This window comes from Echinops telfairi, unplaced genomic scaffold (assembly GCF_000313985.2).
Source record: "Echinops telfairi isolate 266 unplaced genomic scaffold, ASM31398v2 ScPeMD7_23;HRSCAF=83, whole genome shotgun sequence".
Lineage (NCBI taxonomy): Eukaryota > Metazoa > Chordata > Mammalia > Afrosoricida > Tenrecidae > Echinops > Echinops telfairi.
This window is the reverse complement of record NW_022103920.1, coordinates 33,723,701-33,747,990: the sequence shown is the minus strand read 5'-3', so window position 1 is coordinate 33,747,990 and position 24,290 is coordinate 33,723,701. Positions and strand designations below refer to the sequence as shown.

The following is a 24,290-nucleotide window of genomic DNA, read 5'->3' as shown; positions in this document are numbered from 1 at the left end:
GAGCTGTAAGAGCCTCCAATAAAATGATTAAAAAAAAAAAAGATAAAGTCCTGCTCGCCAAGGTTTTCCTCAAGTGAAGTCAAGGTCAAGAAGAAAAACATTCAACAACTAAACATCCAATCCTTGTGTTAGTGCTCCAAAAAAGCAGCACGGGGTACTAAGAGTTATTAATGGGGTGCAGCTGGGGCCGTCCTTGAGAAGTGGGGATCAATAGGTTCAGGGAGGAGGTGGAGAAACTGGAGTCCAGGCAAAGGCTAGTAGTAAGGACAGGTGATGAGGGAGGTGAATGGGCCAGATCCTGGGGCCTGGAAGATCAATCCTGGACTCTAGCCTCCAACCAAAACAAAACTGGGAAGCAGATTAAGGCTTCCAAGCTGAGAGCAGCATCACTTGGTGTGGTTACTGAGAGATACCTTGGTCTGGTCAGATGGACACAGAAATTACCGAGGAGCCCAGACGCAGTGGGGTCGGGAGAAGTGGCCAGAGGTGAGAGATGCTATCAGAAGTCTTGGTGATGAACAGGAGACGAAAGGCCAGGGAGAAGGAGGTGTCAAAAATGACTTTGAGCGCTAAGGGTGGGTGGTGCTGCCGTGCTGGGAGCTGTGAGGGGGCAGGCGTAGCCACCGAAATGCTGAGCCTTTCCTTCCCGACATGAGTTTGAGGAGCCCTCAGGACGCTTGCTGAGAGGGCAGTTGGACAACCAGGGTTGAAGTTCAGAGAAGAGCTCTGTCCAGCCTAGAAACACAAGGGGGCTTCAGCAAGCTAGTGGAAAACTGCATTAAGACACAATGGTATTTCCCCACAAACTTTCTGAAGCCCTCTCATATAAATGTGAAAGTGGTAGCAGCATGCAGATCATGAACTGGGGTTAAGTGGATGGGATGACCCCAGACTCAATGAGGCCTCCTTGTTACAAGTCCCTCAACACTTCCCTGATCACAACTACCCACATTCCTCATTGCAGCTACTCACTGGAATTCTGCTTTCCTAGGAGTCTACAAGTAGGGCAGGAACTGCATCGTTTAGGTTGCTGGAATGTCCTTAACATACCACCTGGAATGGGGTCTACCCACCAGAAACAGCTGTTGAATGAAGGAGGCTGAGATAGTTGAGGTTTATTGTGCCAACCTAGCTGATAAACACATGTGGGGTTCATTGAAGGGCAGGAGGGATAAATGGCTCAGTGAGCCTTGCCTTTCTAGTTCTCAGGTCTCTTGCTTTTTGATGGTCAGAACAGGGTGCAGCTGCCTTATCCAGTTCTCGGTTTCAGCTTGCAAGGCTCACTTCCTGTAAGACATTCCTGAGAAGAAGCCACATGGACCTACCCCAATGCAGCCCTGGGTGCTGGAGCAGCCGTGTGGAGACAGACCCCTGCTAGCGCTGAGATGTTTACACATTCACTGACTCGGCTTTCCTCCTGCAGTCGGCATCATTGTGTCTGTTTTGTGAGATGGAGGAGGACTTTGTGGATTGGTGCTGGACATATGGGTTAGTGGGTTAATGTTGGACTTGGGGGCTTGCGCAGCACTGAGTTGGGATGTTTTCGTGATGCACACTTAACCTTTATATAAAACTCTCTCTTATACATGAGTTTCTGTGGATTTATTTCTCTAAAGTACTCAGACTAACACAGAGGCCTCTCCTGAGTTCTACTGGCTCAGAAGAAAAGCCTGGTATTTCTGCCTCAGGTGTGAATAGAGCTGAAGTGAGAGGGACAGGAGGACAAGCCCGTTCACAGCAACTCCACCTGCTGGTGCTTGCTCTGAGTCCCAGAACACAGCGTCCCCTGCACCCTGCTCCGGCACATACTGCAGCATCTTCTGCTGGCTTGGAAAGGAAGCCAAACACCCCGTCCCCACACCCTGTCTCCTCCAATTCTGCCAATGTGGACGAGTGACATGTTAGAAATTAAAAGGTGCGGGCTTCAACCTTTCCTGGGAGTGAGCTTCAAGGAAGGTGCTTGTTACTGCCAATTAGTACTGAAAGGTTCAGAGAAATGACAAGAGAGCAAAGTTTAAATTGCATCTAAACTTGACATGATCCATATAAAAAAATCGTATGAAATCTGTAAAAAATGATCATAGAAATGATAAATGAATTGGGAAATTTTCAGCAACCAGACATTAACAACTAAATACACAATGCTACCTGAAATAAAAAATGGAATTAATTGCATTTAAATTGCATAGAGTAGCCCACATATGTGAGTTTACATTTATTTTCACACAGCAGTTAAAAGGTAAGGACAATTATAATTCTGCTGAGGGATATTTTTTTATCTTAAGTTCTATATTCAGGGTGAGGCACTGCCTAAACCTATTTTTGCCCCTGTCTCTTCTAAGGAAAGATGAGGGAATCATTTTTCCAAAAGACAGTCCTTCCTAAGCAACTCATTCAGAACTTGTACTGGGTATGTTGTTAGGTGCCAGCAAGTCAGTTCCGACTCAGCCACTCTAGGGCTGACGGAAGAATACACTGTCTGGTTCTTTGCCATCCGCACAATTATTTGAGCTCATTGTTGCAGCCCCTTACCATGGCTTAACCTAATTAATATATATCTTTAAACAAACCAGCAAGCATTAAAGCAACTGTTTAGTAAAATCCAAGAACCGTGCCGGACATCTGGGAAAGCTGTTCACTTCCTGCAAGTGCTTTCGGAGTGCAGGGAGGGAAAAGGCCTCCACCTTGGAGCTATTTAAGGTTGGAAAACCCTGGGAGAGCAGCCAGAGGGATAATGGGTACAGGCGAGAAGGGAGCGTGGAGCCCAGGGGATCATTGACCAAGGGGAAAGAATGGATGTTTCTGACCAAAGGCTTTCTTGAGGGCACATGCAATTTTGGAAAATACATTTTTATACTGGACGATCAATGTGTAGGCTATGTGAAGAAACCTAAGGTCTAAACATTTGAACAAATGTTCCTGCACTATTGCTCGCTGTGCTTCTACGTATGAGAGGCCATGTTCAGGTAACTCTACTGTCTTTATTAGAAGGCCCCGTGCTACTTTGCAATCACAAGCTAGCAGAAGAGTTAGAAACAAATGGCATTTCCAGTGTGAAAGAAATCTGACCACGCCGACGCACATAAACATCAATGCCACACTGCACTTTAAAGGCAGGTGAGAGAAATAGGCCTACTAGCTTCCTGACAATGGCTGTGTGTCCTTGAGTTGGTTCTGATTCGTCCTGACCCAGCAGGACCAAGGACGACTGCTCAGAGTAGCCGGCTACTCCCATGTCTGCCTCCTGCAGAGGGGTCCGAGGGTGGGCAGGAGTGGGATTCAGACCTCCAACCTCTCTGTTAGCAACTGAGCACTTAGCTACTACCAGGGCAGGATACGTTCCCAGTGGTTCTTAACCTTCCTAATGCCACGGCCCTTTAATGAAGTTTCTCATGTCGTGGTGACCACCCCAACCATAAAATTATTTTTATTGCTACTTCATAACTGTCATTTTGCTACTACTTGTGAAAGGGTCGTTCAACCACCAAAGGGGTCACAACCCACAGGTTGAGAACTGCTGACTTAAAGCAACATTTGATTCTTAGAGTTGTCAAATCAATAGGCACACCTAGCACACCTTTCTAATATATTGCAGCCTGGAAGGGGACAAGAAGACATTATTTGATTATTTTCTTAAATAAGTCTCACTTTAAAACCTAAAATACTTTTTTTTTACTTTCTTGGGGGCGGGGGGAAGTATTAGCAAGCCTCTCATCAACAGTCCATGCTCAGCATATTCTGATCTTTATGCTTAACGCTCTTACCAGTGCTGAGTTTGGGCTGATAAAATGCTCAATAATAACCCAAAGTAGGAACTCATAAGACTTTCTTAGCAAGAAAATAGTTTGGCAATGACAGTGGATCTGTGCTAACTCAATCAACAAGTGCCAAGCAAGGGAGCCAAATGCAAAACTAATGCAAAAACCACAGCTTGCATGGTGTCTAGAAGACTTGGTCCCTGCTCTTTCTCAACCACTGTCCTAAACTCCCTTTCCAACTCGCCATACTTCTTCCTTCCTCCCTACCCTTATAGGCCACTCATTTGTCATGCCAAAGCGGTCTTCTTGAAAATCATTTAGATCTTGTTATCCCTGGCCGGAAGAGCTGTGGTGGTACTGTGGGTCAGGTGTTGGGCTGTGAACTAACTGCAAGGTCTGTGGTTCATATACCAGTTGCCCCATAGGAGAAAAATGAGGCTGTCTGTTCTCATCAACATTTACAGTATCAGAAACCCTATCCACTTGATGGCAGTGGGTGGGTAGTATCTCTGGCCTGCAAGTAGCCAGGAATAGAATTTGGGGAAGGAAAAAAAGGCTACCCATTTTTTTAAACCTTAAATAAGACTGACCGACCTTCAGTTGGGTTGCATCTTAAATCTAATGTAATTAAATTTATACCTCAGCTATGCCCTTCAATTTAACCTTGGTCATTCCTTTAGTACTAAGAGGCATGGCAGTGTGATTCAGCCCTCCTGCCTGGTCTTGGAATGGCTCCTGCTGCCTGTTCTGTCCAGGCCTAAAGCTTCCCAGTGTCCCCTAACGCAATCTGGCTTTAACAAAAAGTGTAATAATGGCTCAAACAGTGCCTAACCTTTGACTTCATGAAGAAGAAGGAGAACTAAGACCAACAACAGCCCAAGATCAATTCCTATAAGGCAGAGGTCAGACATGCCTTCACCTTCCAACCTTCTTTACCAATCTGAAACCAATTGTCCTTCCCAAGGCTAGGCTTGATAATTCGTTGCAATGGCCATACAGAATCCACAGGATATCCTCACACCTATGAAGTTTATTAGGGAAGTCAGCAGATTTATTCAGGACCAGAAATGTTCAGGATACAGTTCTTCTGGTAAGAAGCACCCATTCTCAGCTATGCCCCACATGCATAAGCCCCATTGGCCTTAGTTCTGCTTGGGCAATGTTACAATATTCCTTTAGCACAGCTGATGTACAACCAAAGGACATTCCACTCTGTCACAAGCCTAAGCCTGAAGGTGACCATCCCTAGCTCCACCAGCGAACCCTAGCTCCCTCATTAAATGTCTGGAGTAGGCTGTTGTTGAACAGAACAGGCAGTAGGAGCCATTCCAAGACCAGACAAGAAGGCTGAATCACACTGCCATGCCCCTTAGTACTAAAGGTATGACCAAGGTTAAATTGAAGGGCATAGTTAAGGTGAAAATTTAATTACATTTGCATTTAAGGTTTAACCCAACTGGAGGCCGGTCAGACTTATCTAAGGTATGAAAAATGGGTAGCCTTTTTTTCCTTCCCCACAATCAATGCTCATGGAAGCAGCAGTCAAGATATAAAATGGTGATGGCAACATATGTACAAATATGCTTGATACAATTGACATATGGAATGTTATAAGAGCCATGAGTCTGTAATAAAATAAAAAAAGAGAGAGATCCAATGATGTATTACATTGGGTAAATCTGCTGTACAAAAGTTCTTTAAAATGTCGAAAAACAAGAATGGCTTGGTTTTTTTTCTCTTTGTTGTAAAAAAATTTTAAATCATTTTATTGGGGCTCATAGAGCTCTTAACACTATCCATCCATCCATTGTGTCAATCACATTTGTACATTTGAAAAACAAGGCTGTTACTTTGAGGACTGAGGTACACCTGACCCAAGGCATGGTATTTTCAATTTCCTCCTATGCACGTGAAAGTTGAACACTGAAAAGGAAGAATGAAGAAAAGGTGATAATCTGAACTATGATGTTGGTGAATCATACTGACAGCAGCATGGACTGCCAAAAGAACAAACAGATCTGTCTTGGAAGAAGTACAGCCATCACGCTTCTTCGATGGGGAGACTAGCTCACTTACTTTGAACAATGGCCCCTGTTCCTGGAGAAGGACCTCACTTTCAGTAAATGCGGCAGGGCGGTAAAGAAGAAAAGACCCTGGACAAAATAGCCATGAGTGGAGCACGTTCAAGATCTTGGTCTGAAGTGCTGGAAGCCATGAACAGAGGTACCCTAAGCTCCAACAGAGACCAGGGGATTGAGCAAAGAAGTAGAGGCCAGAGGTGGAGGCAAGGAGATGGTGAGAGCGAACAGAGGAGTCGCACCAAGACTATACAATTGTGAGACAGAGCAGTGAGCTGTCTTTCTGGAGACAGAGGGCGAGGGACCACATGGCTGAGAGGTGGAAGGCCAGAGAGATCTGGCTAATTGCTGAGGAAAGGTCTTGGGGTGGACTATATCCTTATTCTTTACTTATCTTGACTTTTGGTAACCTGTTCACTTCCCTAATAAAACCGCTTAATCGTTAAGCACTGTCTGAGTTCTGTGGGGCTATTGCAATGGAGCAGCAAACCCAGCAGAAAAGTCAAGTGTCGTGGGAGGAATGGTTGGTGGAAGAATAGGGTTTAAACAAGGATGGGGGGGGCGGGAGGGGGGTGCGTGTCTGACCTCTGCCTTATGGCAATCAAGTGACTGGGATCCTCCTTCCCCCATGGGTCATCAGAGGAAGTCAGGTATGGCCCGTGTCACTTACTCAAGATCCTACCTGGTACTGCCAAGTATTCATAAATAAAGGTTGTGTTTTGTTGACCGTCAATAAATGAAATATATAACGAGAAAGCAAAACCATGTTGTACACCACAACTTGTGATTAGCATCTGAAATTCAATCATTAGCACGTTAATTCTTTCTTCAACTACAGATTTTAATGGTTACAACAGTTTGTGGACTTAAAAAAAAAATCTGATGAATACATAAATGCAGTCAACCAGCCAAATAAATGACTTTTTGGAGAAGTTTTCTGATGTTTTATGTGGCTTCCGCTGCCCTGACTATAGCCTATTGACTTCCTGTAGACCCAATTTCAACCTGCAGAGCCTGGGGGCTACCTGGGTTGGTATACAGCTGGCTCTCCACGGTCTTGCCAATGCATTGCAGCTTGACAGCCTGCAGGGAGTCATCCACGTGCATGATGGTCGGCAGACTGCCCAGAGTGTCCTGCACCAAGTTGGCCACCTCCCGGACATCAAAGAGCTTCAGCAGCTCGGAGTACACAGCTGGGAAGGAGCTGAGAAACACGGCCTTGGAAATAAGAAGAAGTTTGCATCAATTCCCAAACTGGTCACCAGAAGTGAGCTGTAAAACGTCAGTGAGTTTAAGCACTGCATCTTTGAATGGTAGAGAGGTAAATGTAAAATCTTTCTGTTCCCGAAAGCTAAAAGGGCAAAATAAAACAATGACAACAAGCAGTACAGTAAACGAAGGCAGTTTCTTAAGATATGCAAACATGCAACATAATAAAACTGGAAAATTCCTGAAAATCATGACTGGTTAACATTTTACAGAATCAGCGAAATGCAGCTTGATCGGATGGAAAGAACGTTTAACTGAACACATGGCTTCCGGTCACTCTGACTTTAGTCCAGGTGGAAGACGCTTTCTAAAATGCTCGCTTCAATCTCATTTACCTTTAAGAAAGGAAACACATGACTGCCCTAAAGCATCCAGCTCAGGGGTTAAGGTAAAAAAACACAAAAACAACATAGGCCAGAGCACTAGAAGACCTCTGCAATATGTAGTGCTGAGGGGGGCACAAAGGGTTAAGTGTTCCACTACAAGCCAACAGGTCGGTAGTTTGAGCCCACCCAGCAGCCTGTCAGGCCTGGGGCTGGTTTCCAGAGTCACAGCCTTAACAATCCTACGCAGTGCAGTCCCCTCGGACACACTCTGAGCTGGAATTCACTCACTTGGAATTGACTGCAAGCAGCTTTGCTTCCTCCCAACTCTTTGAGCAGAGACAAGCCATTTTACTTCCCTAGGACTTAGCTTTATCATGGATAAAATGAAACTATCACTAGACTGACTCTGTGGGCTGATTCAAAAACCCGTTGTTAAGTCAGAACTGTGCATACGGATATAGACAAGGACCAATATTCTTAGGCTAAGTGAACTTTTGATAATAGATTTCAGAAAACCAATTATGCTGACGTCAATCTTCAAGGGACATGCTCGGAAAAGGCGTGGTGATGGCTAGGATGATGCACTAAAACAATAAACTGAGCCTGTTAATGTTGCACAGACAGACAGCCGTGGAAGGGAGGGAAACCAGGTCTCTGCTCAACCTAGAGAGGGAGGAAGCAAACGTTTCCAGTATGCCGGATGTCAGTGCGGCTGGATTGCCAATGAGATCTGACACGAGTGGAAAGTAGGTCGAGTCTCCATGTCCCGATGATGCAAACATGGAATCACATTCAAGTTCGTAGATTTTAGTATTTATTTATACAGCAGCAGCAAAAAGATAGAGAAAAGCCAAGACCCATGTTTTTTATGTCAGAGCCATCAAAATGCTGAAGGTCTTAAAACTGCAGCTCCACTTCAACGTGATTGAAATGGGAAACTTGGTATATCCCATGAAAGACTATTTATAGAACCTTTATTTCACTCTGCACAGAGCTGAGTCATACGGATGAAGTTAAGAAAATAAAGTAAAATGGGCCCAGCATTTTGATCCAATATGCTGAAAAGTTCCTGAAGTTGATTTCCCCCAGGAATGCCTTAATTTATCCATTAATTCTTATTTTATATCTTATAAAGAAATTTCTGAATGTGCCTGCAGTGTGAGATACATTCATAATAGGGCTACTGATAAAGGATAAAGGCACCAGAACCTGACAGGGAGGGCAGCTGCACCGAGGGATCTCAGCTCAGGCATTTTTAATTGCAAGTCAAAACAAAAGCGAAACTCCCACTTGACCTTCCTGGTAGCCAAAGCAAATCGGAAAAGACTGAATTAGAATCCACCCTATTCCAGTATGACCTCATGTTTACTTAATTGATAACATGTTCAACGACCCTATTTCCAAACAAGGTCACATCGGCATGTTAGGGCTTCACTTCACTTCGGGGGACACAATTCAAGCCATAGCAAACCTTTCAGAGACGCAGGTGTTTGTGGAGTTCAGTGAGAAACTATGACTTAAACTATGACTTAAGGGCCCAAAAGTAAAATATATATATATATCTTTTGATATGAATCAGAAGAGGAGCTTTGTCCCTATGATAGGTAGAAGTTAAATTGGAAAAGCTCACAATGAAGCCTCAAAGCCTAAAAAAATTCACAGTAGTAGTCCATGTTTGAGGATTCTGGTTAATCCATTGGAATATCCTTCTCAAATACCCAATGCTGTAAGCCCAGTGTGGTCAGTGGACCACTTGACATTGAAGTTTCTGGCCAGTTCTTAAAGGACAAGGCTTATAGCCTGTAGAGTCCAAAACCAAATCGGCAAGGTTCTGAAGGACAGCCTTGCACAGAATGGAAGCTCAGTCTACATTTGCACAGCAGAGAGGAGCTGCAGAACAGTCCGTAAACACACAGAATTGTACCGCAACTTTATTGGGGGGGGGGGGTGCGTTTCTTGTCTTTTGTAACCAGCATTACTCCTTCCAAACGTCACATGGCACCAAATTGTAATCAAACTTTCCAATATCTGCTGCTGCCTTCTCGTCTCCCATTTAATGTCTAGTTCCTGAACGATCACATCTCCAGGGGACTGTTTTTCTTCCGGACAGGTTTTGTTCAACCAAGTCAGTAGACTCAAAAGCATAAGGAAAAGATAACAGAGATATTCAGGTTCATTTCTTGGAATACGGTCAAGGCCATGCCCTTTTCAAAGTGGACAGATCCCATCCTTAGAACAAAATAGATGTTAGCAGTACTGGTCATATACAATCTGCCTCCCAGACAATCAGGATCGAGTAAAAGAAAACAAAACCACACAAAATTGAGCTGAGTCCCATCTAATGAGTCTGAAGTTGACAGATTAACATTCAGTGTGGGGAACAATACATGCAATTGCCTGGCTCTAGTGAAATTCCTTCCCAGGGCCGGCCGATGGTGACAGCTTGTCCAATCATAAGTATGCATATTGGCAAGCAGAAACAAGGCTCGGGCAGAACCAGTGACCTTTCCATTCAGGCAGAGCGCAGTTTGAACACAGGCAACTCACTTATGCCCTGCTGGGACTCAGAACAGGTGCAATTTTACCACCGGCTCAACATTAGCTAGGCTAGAAATATAACTGGGGGATTGGGGTGTGGGTAATATGGGCCTCTCACACAGCAAACATTCGATGCTGCTGCTGCTACTACGGAAAAGTCATTGGCACCCAACTTTTCCTTCTATTCAATAGAGAGTGAAAAGCAATCACCTGTGATTGAGATAGTGCTCCCGACCCTTTGCTCTCCTGGGAGAGAAAGAAGCGGATTGACATCAGGAGCTCCTGGATGCAGCAGCGGAATTCCTCCTCGTTTTGTCCACCAGTGGCCAGGGAAAAGAGCCTTCGGGACTGAACGATGTACTTAAAAATGTACTCCTGAGCCTTAAAACAAAATATTGAAAAAGTCAGCGTCAAAGGGGACCAGAACACACGTGTATCTCTTTAACGAATCAGGGCTCAGCGTCAGGCTTTTAAATGATTGATCTCAACACGGAGGCCCTGTGAGGGTCTTGAGCTTAGTTGATGTTCATAAGAGTAATGTTTCTGCCCAATGGGAGAAAAAGTACAGCCACTAGGTGCCTTTTAATTCAGTCAACAAAATGATGAGTGTCTATCTGGCTGTCAAAATGATCCTGCTTCACTGGGAGGCACTTCCCACCCCAGCATTTTACCTTCCATGAGAAACAAATGATAGCTGTATCATCAAGCAAATACTTGCTTCATAAAACATATATTCTAAGGATCCCTGTTAGGCACTGGGCTAGCTAACTACAGGGTGGCCATCCAAACTCTCCAGCTCTTCCATGTGAGAAGAAGAGGAGGCTGCTTGCTCCATCCCATAAAAGATGCCTTGGAATCTTGGAAACCCTATATAGACAAGGGTCATTGGCGGTTCGTTTCTCAGGTGATATATTATGTAATTCTAAGGCTGTTAAATGGAATGTTACCCGACAATAGAAATCAGAACTGGGCAGTTTAAGAAGGAAATGATATTCCTTGTGAATATAAGACATTTTATTCCTTTTGAACATCTCCATTTACCACCGAGCCAAGTAGGGCTCAGAGGTAGGGCAGCTTTCAATCGGGAGACCTGGTAAGACCTCTGGTTTCCACATTTCAATCACTACTAAGTCACCACACAATTCTCTTCCAATTTAAGGTAAATGATTTTCTCATGGTCTCTATCAAGGCGACCGAAGCCAGAGCCGGGGACTTCTAACCTAAGTGGACATGCCTGGGAAAATCCCTTCCCAATTCTCTCCGAGAAGCTCCGAGCAGGCATAAACTTATTAAGATCTTTGATTCTGAGTGTCAGTAATGCATCATCCCCAATTACTGTCTGTGTGGAGGAAAGCAATTAGTTTTAAGCATCACTGTGCAAAAGCTTTGTTTGATCATGTTATGTTATCAACAGGATGCGATTACCTTCAGCACCTCCTGGATATGCTCTTGCCGCTCAGCTTCGGTGATCCTGTCCACGTACCACTTGAGCACTTTGATGAGGTCTCTAAAGTACAGGGGGTGGGGGAGAGGCAATGTGCTGAATGAAAAATCAGTCTAATTCTCAATTTCATGCCCCCCAAATAAAACACTCATTGTCCTGAAATGACTTCTGTTTTTTTTCCATCCGTTCTCACGTTTTAAAAGACACTGCACTCGATATAAAAAGAAATTAGACAAAAAGTGTCCAGGCAAGTTTTTGTTAATGGTGGTAGACTAAGTAGGAAGAAGATAGGGATACAGATCGGGCAGCATGAGGGTTGCCGGTGTCATGGAATTGGACATATGGAAACTGCTAAATGGATGAATGCTGTGTATATTTTCCTCAAAAAATAAAGCATCAGGCAAATAGCTTACTTCCAAAATAAATCAGGAAATAAAAACGCGGCAGATAAAGGCTTTATTAGTTCTCAAGGTTCACGCCTGTCACACAAACTGTTACTCTTCGTGATTTTACTAAGTCAGCCTGACCCCACCACCACTCCCTTTCGAACCTGGAAGAGGAAACAAGACTTCCTCCCATTGAGATTTCCCTCCACCGTGGGTCCTGCTGTTTCTGGCAAAGCCTCCAAACCGTGGACACAAACATCAGAGAAAAAGAGTCTGGTCAAGGAATTATCTGGAAGCATGCCTGCCCCAGCTAATGTTGGACAATGGCTAAGTGGAGCTCCCTTCCTCAAAGACTTTGTAAACAGCTGGATCGACTAAACACCACTCAGCTGGAGGCAAAACCCTGATGGCACATGTCCCCATTCCAATGCACACACCCATCCATGGCTTTATACTCAAGGGCATTCTCTGATCAGTGAGGAGAACGATGCTCATGGTCAAGTCTACCTTAGTAGGGCCTTTTCCAGAAAACCCAACTATGTAATTAGTCTCATTAAGAAAGAAAATCTGAATTAAAAATGAAACAGAACCCAACTCTCCAGATGACAGTCTGTCTACCTTGACTCTTGGCCAGTCTTTGGTTTCTAGGCAACCTAAAGATCACACAGGAATTTCTGAGCGGTACTCTTCCCTCACAGTCCGGGCAGAATCCAGCCTGCTGCTGGGCGTGTTATGGTCAAGCTAAGATATCAGTGATTTTCTGGCTGCCCACAGCCGGAGAAGATTTCCCCAGGACTTAATTTAACTTCTTTGGGCTGATTAACCTGAAGAACTAGGAATTACTGGTTAACAAGAAGTGTAGCACCTACACTCGTTCTTCAGTTTCTGATGGCCATCCCCACCAGACACAGTCACCTTCTCATCTGTTAGGAGTTGGTTAAGCCGATTCCAACTCACGGGGACTCTGCGTGACAGAGGAGAAGTGCCCCATCGGGTTTCCTAGGCTGGAATCTTGACAAGCATGGATTGCCAGCTCTTTTCTCTCGCAGCAATGCTGCTGAGTTTCAACTGCTGACTTTTCCAGTAGCAGCCAAGCCCTTCAGCCCCCGAACTGCCAGAGCGCCTGATGCCCTCATAAACCGGAACCCGCTGCCATCACGTCGATTCCGACTCGACAGAGTGAAGCTAAGGGTCTCAGGAGAACTGCCCCACGGGGCTTCCAAGGCCACCCACCTTACAGCAGACAACCGGCACATCTCTCCTGCAATCCCAATACAAAACCCAAACAGAACACACCACCACCAAGTTGAAGGCTGACTCATAGCAAGCCTATAGGATGCTTACAACTAACTGGCCTTGTGAGTTTCCAAGCCTGTAACTCTTTACAGGAGTAGAAAACCTTGTCTTTCTCCCATGGACTGGCAGGTTGTTTCAGACGGCTGATCTTGTAATCAGCAGCCCAATGCATACCCACTCTGCTACACGGCCAGGACGCACTCGGACCAGGGCCCAAATTGTTGGCCTGAGTGGCAAAGCTTTGCCGACCTTTCCAAGGGATTCCTGTTGCTGCAGTTCACCTTTGGTATCAAACCATGTTGACGGTGGGTCCAATGCTGGCACAAGTCGCTCCGTTCACATCAGTGGTGAAGGTGTAACTCTTTAACATGAGGGATCAGCAATACCCAAGTAAGCAAAGTCAGATGCTTTATTTGACGAACTACCATCCTGGATGCATCACGTCTATGGGGGAAGGAGCTCAAAAAGCTAGCTCTGTCTTCTTACCTCACCTCTGGGGATCTATTACTGTACATGTGCATGCTCACAGGTGCTAAAGGCAAAAAGGTAAAATCGTGGGCAGAACAGCCATGACAGTGCTAGCAGAGGGAGGTGGAATTAGCGGGGTCTGTGTGTGGGCTGTATTCAAGCAGGGCCAGGAGACAGGGAAGAAACTGCATCGGACAGAAAGAAGGCACTGCCTTCTGGCGATTATCCGTGAACCCTAGTGGAGGCAAAAAGGAGCACATCACTGTTTACTCATTCATGCTTAGCTTCCCAAGCCTATAATCTGCTCTGGAGTGAAAACAAAAGACCATGACATTGTAGCTGCTAACTGAAAGGTTGGCAGTTCAAGCCCACTCGGGGGTACCTCAGAAGACAGGCCTGGCAATCTGCTTCCTTGGGATTCCTTGAGAACCCGAGGGAACAGTTCTGCTCTGCATCCAGGAGGGCACCGGCGCGAGATGGCATCTACTCCACAGCAACTAACCACAGCAAGACTCAAAGGGGAGATTTCCATGACTGGACTGCTTGCCCACGGGGATCAGGTCTTCCTCTTCTTAGCGCCTCCCATGCAGTAGGGCCCAGGAGACATGCTGCTGCATAAACGAATTTAAAATCGTCTGGAAGCCAGGCTGGTTCCTCTCTGGGTTTCTTCCATAACAGCATCAATCACCATCAAGGAGGAGGAGGACTAAGTGGGGCTCTTGAAAGCCCAAGTGGAATCACCAGGCATTTCAGACTAAAGGCTCTCAAGGGAAACAGACTAGAAGAAAACACTATCATTCTGGTCTCAGGAATAGAATTTGGGATGTTCTCTTTCTCTCCCTCTCTTCTTCTCTTAATCAAAATAAGTTCTAGCCATTAAAAAACAAGAGTGGTTGGGGGAAGATCCTGTCTCGAGAGACACTTGAGTTGTCGTGCTTCATTTCTTCCTACACGCCTCTGAAATTTTTCTTATGTAACTGGCTCTGCTTAGAAATGCTCTAAAGGGCCTGCTTCCAAAGCAATTATAAGATGAAAGGCCTCACCTGTATGCAAGCGCCCCAGCAAAATGACTCTCAATGTACGTGTCCATTACAGGTTTGAAATGATGAAATTTGCTATCCTGTAGCAAATTTATTATGTGAACCTAAACAAAGGGAAAATTGTGTTTTCAAAACTGAATGCAAATCAAAATGGCCTTTTGTTATTCTTAAATGAACTGTGATGCTATTAAGTGCATATTTCTGAAACATCCTTAGCAAAGGCATGATGGGCAGACCCAATTGTTCATATGCCATTAAAGCAAATTTACACTCACCAAAGAATCAAACACTTTAGATCCATATTTTTGGGAGTTTTCATCTAAAATTCCAAATAAGGTGTCCAGTGTATCTTGTAGGAACTGTTACAATAAAGTAGAAGGAGGATGAATAAACAGTATAGGCTCTGTCCCTCCTGCAGCCGTTCTTTCTCCTTGGAATACCCAGGAAAGGAGCAATGGGGTGGCAACATACCTTAACAATCTCTGAGCCATCGATTTCTTTTAATTTAGAGAGACAGCCGGTGATCTTATCTGGGTGGGTTCTCCATTTCAGAAGATCGAGCATGTCACCTTTCCAAAGAGAAAAAGAATACAAGTTTCTGTCATAGAAACCAGTCCCTGGAAGGAGCTGATGCCAAGGGCTGAAGTAGAAGGCAAATGCTTTGCGAATGATGATGGCAACAAATGTACAAATGTGCTTGGCACAATGGATGGATGGATGGATGGATGGATGGATGGGTGGATTGTGATAAGAGTTGTACGAGCCCCCAATAAAATGATTTCTTTTAAAAAGAAGAAAACAGTCCCTTGCATGAAGTATTTGACTGGGAAAAGTGGGATTCCCAAACATAATGCCTACCCTGCCTTCTCCCTCCCTCCCTACAGAATAGGAACAGGCCTCTCAAAGGGCAGAGATGACAGCGTGTGATACATATTTCCTTTCTCCTTGCATTATTGATTTCCTAACTCCTTCTCATCCCCCTGAGCTCCTGTGATTGTCGTTGCCGCGTGCCATTCAGTTGGTTCCAACTCCGACTGACCTCATGAACAATAGAAAGAAACACTGCCCGGTCTGGCATCATCCTCACCATTGTTGTTAAGTTTGAGCCTGCTGTCGTAGGCACAGTGCCAATTCCACTCCTTTGCCTTTGATGCTGCCCCTCTACTTAACCAGGCAATGTGTCTCTTTCCAAGGACGAGTCTCTCCTGGTGACATGTCCAAAGTACATGGTGGTGCACACTGTTAACCTGCTCAGCTGCTACTCAAAAGACTGGAGGTACAAACTCACCCACAACAACCTTGGAGGAAAGGCCTATTTACTTCTGAACAGTCCACCACTGAAAGCTTCATGGGGCAGTTGCACACACACACACACACACACACACACACACACACACACGAGGTTGAAATGAATTCGGGGTCAACTTGGAGGAAAGGCTTATTTACTTCTGAACAGTCCACCACTGAAAGCTTCATGGGGCAGTTGCACTCTGACACACACACACACACACTAGAGGTTGAAATGAATTCGGGGTTAACCAGTTTTGATGACTGGATTTTCAGTTCTTCAGATCAGGTTAGATGTTGCTACCCTAGGAAGATTTCCCTGAAATCTCTAGACTGAGTTTAGAATCCCTGGTGGTGCAACAGTTAAGCACTCCACTGTCAGATGAAAGGTCCCCAGTTAAAAACCTTTGTGGAAGACTGGTGATCTACTTCAGCAAAGACCATTTCAGTCGCAGACAGGAAAACCCAAGGGACAGTTCTATTTGGACGCATGGGGTTTCTGGGTATGGAATCATCTCGATGTACTCCCACAGCGCACGAGGACTTACAGTGTCTGACTGTGCTCCCAACTAGCCTTAGTTAGGGCATCCCCAGAACCAGGAAGATGGCAGGCCTACAGCAAAATAAAACAACAAGCCACTGCCACCCCGCTGGTTCTGACTCACAGTGACCCACAGATGGAGCAGAACTGCTCTTGTGGATTTCGGAGGCTGTATGGGAGCAGAAAGCTTCACCTTTCTCCGAGACAGCCTTGGGGATTTCGAACTGCTGAAGTTGTGGTTCGCAGATCAACGCAAAGCTCAGTATATCACTAAGCCTATAACAAGCAGTCAGTAAATATTTGTTGAAGAATGTCTGCATAGTCTCAGGAGAATGGGAGTCACTTGGGACCAGAGCTCAGCATAATTCATGGGACCCGCAGCACACAGTACCCATACCACCCCATTCTGCCCACCAGTGCACGTCTTCTTGATCATTTGACCAAAGCTCCACAGGGGTATAAGGTCTCTGCACAATAATGGCAAGCCCAGTGAACTGGCAGAATTATCTAGTGAAACCTTAGCCTTAAAAGTACCAGGTCCCGGACTCCACACACTCATCTTCCATCATGGATTCTGAGCAAGCTCTGAGCTCAGCTATGCAATTTGCTCCCACTTCCTCAAGGGACAGTGTGGGGTCGAGTGGCCCAGAGGGTCACCACGAGAGTTTCCAGAACTGAACATAAAACATTCACGTGAAAGTCCTTGCTTCAGGAAAACCCCAAATAGGACTTGCTGAGAAAGAAGGAACAAGGGTGCAGGGCAGGGGAGAAAAGAAATGAAGGACGTGGTTATGATGAGCAGGGAAATAGGGTGTCGTGGCCAGAAACGAGGAAAAGCATAAGAATTGCAAGAAGGAAATAGAAACAATGTGCACCACAGTCACCAAGACCTTCATGGTGACGAATTTCATCCTAACGAGCACTGCAGATGCTCAACACACAGGGATAAGGGCAGGAGGATGGCACTTTGGACTTGGAAAACTAAAGGAAATTTTTAAAAAGTGAAGAAGAGATTTGCAAGGCGTTTATAACAACCACCTAAAGAAGAAAATCAACAGAACAAACGATCGCTATTCATCTCTCACTCAGACATGCTGGGGATTTGATGGGAAGCTTTCTGAGGAATGATTGGTTGTATTTCGAATCTTCCACTGAGAAAGACCCATGGTGGCAGAGGTGTACCTCCAGGATTCTCTGCTCTGTGGGCTTCCTCCCGCCCCTCACTGCCTCCTCAGTTCCTGCTGCCCCACTTTCTATTCCCTACCTCCTACTTCCTGCATGGTTCTGCAGGTGAGCACCTTCCAGTGCCTAATTCCCTGGTGCCTGCTTCCACTCCCTCTGCAGGCAGGCACTCCTCCCTGCTCTGCGCTTCTCTTCCCAGAGAGCATGTGGGGAAATGAGACTCCGGGGAGGAAGAAGCTGGTTCTTCTGGGCAAAATGACATCCCCAGAGGCAGCAGCAGGGGGATCCGGAGTGGCCTGAGCAGAACTGGAAGACATATCCAGCATCTGGACAATGCGATCAGGATGAAGCTGTCTGTCTTTGCTGCCAGAAGCAGACACCTCAAAAGGGAGCACTCTGGAGAGTCAGAACAGGATGCCCTCATGTCACAGTGAATGAGGCTCGCAAAGAACTCACCGGTCCAGTGAAATAGCTACTTTCTAGGTCTCTGTTGCAGTCACATGAGTGGCAAGTTAGGAGTGGGGGCCTACCCCTGAAAACAGTAATTTTCTATCTTTCATTCAACCTGCATTTACGAAAGAGTCGTGGCAGAGCTGATTCCAACTCATGGGAACTCGGTTACAGAGTAGAACGGAGCTCCGCTGGGTTTCCCTGGCTTACGATTCATGAAGGCAGATCACCTGGTGGTTCTTGCACAGTACTGCTGGGTGGGTCTGGAACCACCCACCTTTAGGGTCGTAGTCGACCACAAACAGTGCACCATATGGCGACTTAGGCATTTATTAGGTGTCTGCTTTTGTGCCTAGCCTACTGAGAGCTATAAAATGGGTGGTGACATGATCGCATTTTCCAGCAGCTTTCTTTGCCTGCCCAGGCACACTGGTCGACCCTGGCACAGCACTCTGGCTTTGCAACACTACCCACGAACAATGGGGTGGGGGTGGGGGGAGAGGAGGAGGAAGCATGCACACACACTGCAGGGATCCCGGAATGCAGCTCTGCCTAGGAAACTCTTCCTAGACCTCACATCATTTGCTAAATGCCCAATTATAAGGGAAATGGGATTTGTGCATTTTCCAAGTAGCGCAAAATTAATATATAGCAATTTAATTCCAATTTGGAACTGGGTGACTTCGACACAGAGATGGTGTGTCTGGCATGTAAATTTCAGAAAGCTCAACCAACTTCCTTCTCCCTTCTCATCTTTTGAAACCTGCGATTCATTTCCTGGTGTATTTTGAGCTGTCATACATCAACAAAGCTGATAAAATAAAAATGAAAATTTAGCACTTAGCAGTCTCTAACAGCCAGGACACTGGCACTGCACTGAATTATGATCCCACCTCCTATACAGGGAGGTTCTTAGTGTGATGGATTCTTTAATTGGCCATATTTACCTGTCTTGACAAAGTACCAACTTTGAATCATCAGGATCTTGTTCACTCTATCCTGTGTTGTTAAATCCCCAGGAGAATTGTGTCCCATAGGCTTTTCAATGGTGCTTTTTTGTTGGTAAATTGTCCGGCCTCTGGATAGACTTGATCTCTGGGCCTTCTGGTTAGCAATTGAGCACATTAACCATTTGCACCATCCAGGGACTCCAAGAATTCAATGCGACCCAAGAATTATGCTCAGTAGCACACCATAACTAATCTGCACAGGATGGTTAAAAACTCCAAGCCAGTACCAGGTAGACTTTATTTACTTCAGAACCTTCTTGGGGGAAGACTGTCCCCTTAAAGAAGACAAGCTTGGCAAAGGCTTTAAAATCCATCACAACTGTGCATGGAGGTTTTGTTTAAGTAAAGTTATTAATTACTGATTACGGATAAATTCTGATCTAATGACAAATCTTGACAACTTGGTAATAGCCACTTTCAATCAAATTCACAAAAAGTAAATTATGCAGTTGATGTCTCAAAAGTACTTTTGAAAGAGGAGATGTAAAAAGTCATAAAAACATGACAGGAATAAGTTGAGTTTGTTGTTTTTTCACTCCCTAAATGCTAAGCAAATATTATAACACTGCATACAGAATCAACAGTATGTGATCAACCTCATGGTGATGCATTTGGGTGCTTCTCTGAAGAGAAGCATATTTATCAGACAGTGGAACTTCTTACGAAGTGACTCTCTTTCAACTAAGGCATCTGACTGAGGAATCTGGCAACCAGGCTGCTAGCCAGCAGTGCCCCCTGCACCCTTGGCAACCACAGAGAACTCGAAAATATGTAATTTACTTTCTTCATTACAGATGCCGTCTTCATAATAATGTTCAGGGAGAAGAGCTTGCTTTATTAATCATAACTTGCTAAACAATCACTGACATAAAAAGCAATGCTAGAACAGAAAAAGCAATATCCATCTAATTAAACAACAACACCCTCCCTCCCCCCAGCCTTTATTCTAAAGCCTGCAATTAGCACTGTTCATGGAGCTATAAAATGAGAGACTGAGGTAGGGGTATTCTTTATCACCACCACCACCCCCACCGACAGCTGGGTTTTGATAGTTTATTTGAGGAGCTGTATGCTTGAGTTCCAATACTGCGACTGTGGAAGTCTTTAAGTGACCCGCATCCAAGGGACGCCGAAGATGACTGTTCCTGTTCTACTGGAAATGACAACACAAGAAGCAATCATTTTTTCCTGGTGGGAAGATCTTGCGCATAAACCCAGTGCTTAATGAAGGTGGTTACCAACACTCACACGAGTCCTTCCTGTGCACAGATTTTCAAATCAACCATGCTATACTTTACCGTTCTGTGTGAGTTTTGTGGAACAGAGAAAAGATGTTATCCAAAAAGACTCCTTTGTGGCCTTCATGGCTGGATTATTGTGCCCCAGGAGAAGGCCCTTCGAGAAGGGAAGCTTGAGGTAGTGGGTCGGGTCTTGAAGGTTTGTGTTTTCTTCACACTGTGAAAAACATCAAAACACAAAACGGAGGGGGGTACGAATGGATACGGATTATTAAGCATCAGTTCCATTGTGAGAGTTTATGAACTTGAAAACATTCCAAAGAGCATCACAAATAGGATTTGGTTTTTAAGCAGACTGTTCTGTTTTGTTTTCAAAGTATGGAAGGCATGGGATAAAGCATGGTTTTGGAGTCAGACCGATCCGGATTTGCGTGCCAGCTCTGTCAGTCCCCATAGGAGTGATGCATCGGGTTCATTTAATCACTTTGGGCTTCTAGTTTTCACCTCTAAAAGCTCACTCTGTGTCTTGAGAAAGAAACGCTATAAAGCCCTTCAATACAGGGGCTGATACACCGGAAATGCTCAAGAAATCCTTTGCTTGCAATGACCACAGCACTCAAAACAAAACTGAAAATAACAAGCTTAAAATTTCGCCCAGTCTCCCACTTAAGGCAGCTACTAAACAGTTCCTTATTTTGAAAACTTGCAATTAACAGGAATCTGTATTTCAGGAGAATCTAATAATCCTAGTAGATGAGGAAATCTCTGTATTCCAGCAAAGAAAAGTAAATGTGGGCCAAAAAGTACAGTTTCGTACCCCAAATATAATTATTTCTGAGGTCAAGGACTGTCATTAGTGCTAAAATCATCCAGGGAATTGTTCATGAGGAATTAGTCTTTTCCTTTTTTTTGAATGATTACTGATTACTTCCTAGTGGCAAGAGGACAAATCTAATTAGACAGGGAGGGATTAGGTTGTCATCATGCTAATGCAGGGCAAGGCTAACAAAACACATCATCTCTAAAGCAGTCTAGTCAAAGATGTTGAGCTTGAACCTGTCAAAACTTCAGTCAACTTCCAGTTTGCAGGCAATACAGGGGACAGAGCCACATGTTACACAACACTCCAGAAACAACCTCAGACATCCTCTTTTGCAGGATGCCTTGGCCTTGCTGCTTCAACATGGGTGGCTTTTTTTGTTTGTTTGTTTGGTTTTAAATTAAGCAACATTTAAGAGATAGCCAGCTGGATAGAACATATAGCCCTAGATTGGATGTTGATATGGACCAGGGGTCCCAAACTTATTTAGCCTACCACCACTTTTCAGGAAAAAAAAAATTCCTCAGAAACCCCCTGGCAATGAAAAAATGTTTGTCCTATAACCTGTAATCCTAGCTAAAGTATAGGCATCTGCTTCTGTGGCCACACTTAGCCCCTGTCCTAGTAGACACCCCTCTCTCCCCCATGTCCAGGCGGCACTATTCCCCACTTTGGGAAACACTGGTTTTGACAAACCTGGTAAGAAGGTTATTTTGAAAAATGTGTACATATATACTAAGGTTTATATGAGTTAAAAATTTACTGATTGAAAGGTCAGTAATGGAAGAAAAGCTGATTAAAAAAACCCTTGTTTATTATGATACCATTTAAGTTAAAAAAAAAAAAAAAACCAGAAAAAACTATCTGTGGTTCTCAGCCTGTGGGTCGCAACCCCTTTGGATGTTAAACAACCCTTTCACAGGGGTCACCCAATTCATAACAGTAGCAAAATGACAGTGATGAAGTAGCAACGAAAGTAATTTTATGGTTGGGGGTCACCACAACATGAGGAACAGTATTAAAGAGTTGCGCCTTAGGAAGGTTGAGAACCACTGATGAACAGTAAAGGGCTGGTGATAAACATCCAGTATTTTTCATTTTGGTTTATCTATATATTGCTTTCATCATGGTTTTTAAATGTTCCATTTTTTATGTTATATATTATATTTTGAAAGATGTTATGTTATATATATATTTAAATATAACAGATCTAAAAACTGGCACAGCTTACATGATTTTTATGTAAACATTACATTTCCTATGAAAGTTATACCTTTGAAATAATTCCTGTTTTTCAAGGCTAGTATCCCCAAAACAGGAAGGAGGTTAAACACAGAATTCCTTTGGGATTCTAGACTATTTAGACTAGTGTGATTTACAAAATATTTTCTAAATTTCAATAATAAATGTAACAAGCTTAGAGTTGGAATCAGAATATTACACGATGTTCTCATCAGCACACCTGCCCAGTGAACATTATAAACAGCCTCCCTAATTCTCTTCTAATGATACAACTCCAAATGCTCCCTTCCATTACTGCGTGATATTTCATACAGACAGCAGAGTGCATGAAACACACACAGGGGCACAGAGACGAGTCACAAAGAGCACAGCCTCAATGCTTCCTTGCGAAACGCCGCTCAGGGAAAGCAGTATTCTGAAACTGTGGACTGTTGCTCTCCTCCTCTCCTCTGCCAGCCATGTTCCTATCAGGAAGGCCTAGAACGTAGGAAGTCAGAGTACGAAATTTTAAATCCCATATTCATATTGTGCTTCCTGCTTCTGATCTATGTGGTGCGGTGTGTGCTCTGACCCCTATCCCTAGCACAGGCTCTGTTCCCTCCACCACCAATTTCTATTGTGACTAGTCCCATCCCAAACCCATCCCAGGTACGTTGCCCAGATATTTCCATACCTCTTCCCTAGGCGACAAAAGTTGCTCTCAGATGCTCCATCTGTTATAGAAATTTTGTTCTCATCGGTGTATATCTCAGACCACTGTACACTCAACTAATTGTGTGGCTCGGGTTCTGAAGCCCTCTAAACAGCCTCTGGGGACTTTTGCTTGATGGGTCACCTGGCTCCACTGGTGGTCACGGGACTAAGCTCATCCATGACTGGAGATGTGATGGCTGTGTTGGCTCCTTAGGGGGCAGTGGGTACAACACTTGGCTGCTTTTCCTGGGCTAGTCTTTGTGGCCGGATTAGTTCCACCAACCCTGGTTCCATTGACTTCTTCCATAGCCTGGGCAGCCAAGACCTCCAGTACCTTACACATAAACTCTATCCACTATACTGAAGTACACAATACAATAATTCATATAAACATTGCTCTGAATACCGTTAGTTCAAGAATTCTCCCAAGATATTGGGGGTTGCGGGGTGGGGGGATGTACGTGAGAGTGATGTGAGAGGCAGAAAAAAGAGAGAGAAGGAAGAATGAATTCTCTCCACCAATTTAGTCTCTCTAAACTCTTCGCTATAATGACCAGTGCGCAAAACATATATTTTGTCCATTAAGAGTCAAAGCAGCTATGTTAGGTATGGGATTATTATGCGAGCTTTATATTTACTTCTGAGTACTTTAAATGACCTTAAGAAATTCCACAGAAGCTCTGATCGCATAGCTTTGAGGTTTTTAACATGCAACCTTAACATATCATACAAGCAGGGGAGGTTTGTAATGTAATCCATGCAACGGCTGCTTATACTCTATGTGAGACACTGCTAAGCTCGTTACATCTATTTTCTGATCTTCAAAGGCAGGATCCTGGGACCTAGAGAGTCTGTTTGGTTTATCCAATGTTGCAGTATTAGTGCTAGAGTTCAAATTTGAACCAAAGTTTGTGTTTACAACTTTCATGGAACACTGCTTTCCATGGCTGTTGTTTTAACTAGGCTTTGAGTTTTTAAATAAAAATTTTTAAATACATTGGCTAATATCATATAACTCGAGTATAAGCCAGCCCAAATATCAGTCGCAGCATCTAATTTTACCACAAAAACTGCATTTAAAAATTGTGCTGAAAAACTCAGTTTATACACGAGTATATATGGTAATTAGTGGTGATGGCTAAGAAAGATGAAGAAAAGTTGACATTTCAAAAAGAAAAAAAAAGCCTCTTATATTTATGGTTAATGAAACTGAAAGAAGGCTTA

At 44.3% G+C, this 24,290-nt stretch overlaps 1 protein-coding gene across 1 annotated transcript in view; it reads right to left on the bottom strand.

The window, feature by feature from the left end:
• DOCK4 (dedicator of cytokinesis 4) overlaps window positions 1-24,290 on the bottom strand; it is a 503,583-nt gene that overhangs the window by 126,577 nt on the left and 352,716 nt on the right. The window contains exons 17-23 of the mRNA XM_045288941.1: window positions 20,372-20,528; window positions 15,075-15,172; window positions 14,879-14,962; window positions 14,607-14,707; window positions 11,395-11,476; window positions 10,180-10,350; window positions 6,862-7,054 (exon numbers count right to left, since the gene is read on the bottom strand). Of these exons, the coding sequence (XP_045144876.1) occupies window positions 6,862-7,054; window positions 10,180-10,350; window positions 11,395-11,476; window positions 14,607-14,707; window positions 14,879-14,962; window positions 15,075-15,172; window positions 20,372-20,528 (886 nt within the window). The remainder of the gene's footprint in view (window positions 1-6,861; window positions 7,055-10,179; window positions 10,351-11,394; window positions 11,477-14,606; window positions 14,708-14,878; window positions 14,963-15,074; window positions 15,173-20,371; window positions 20,529-24,290) is intronic.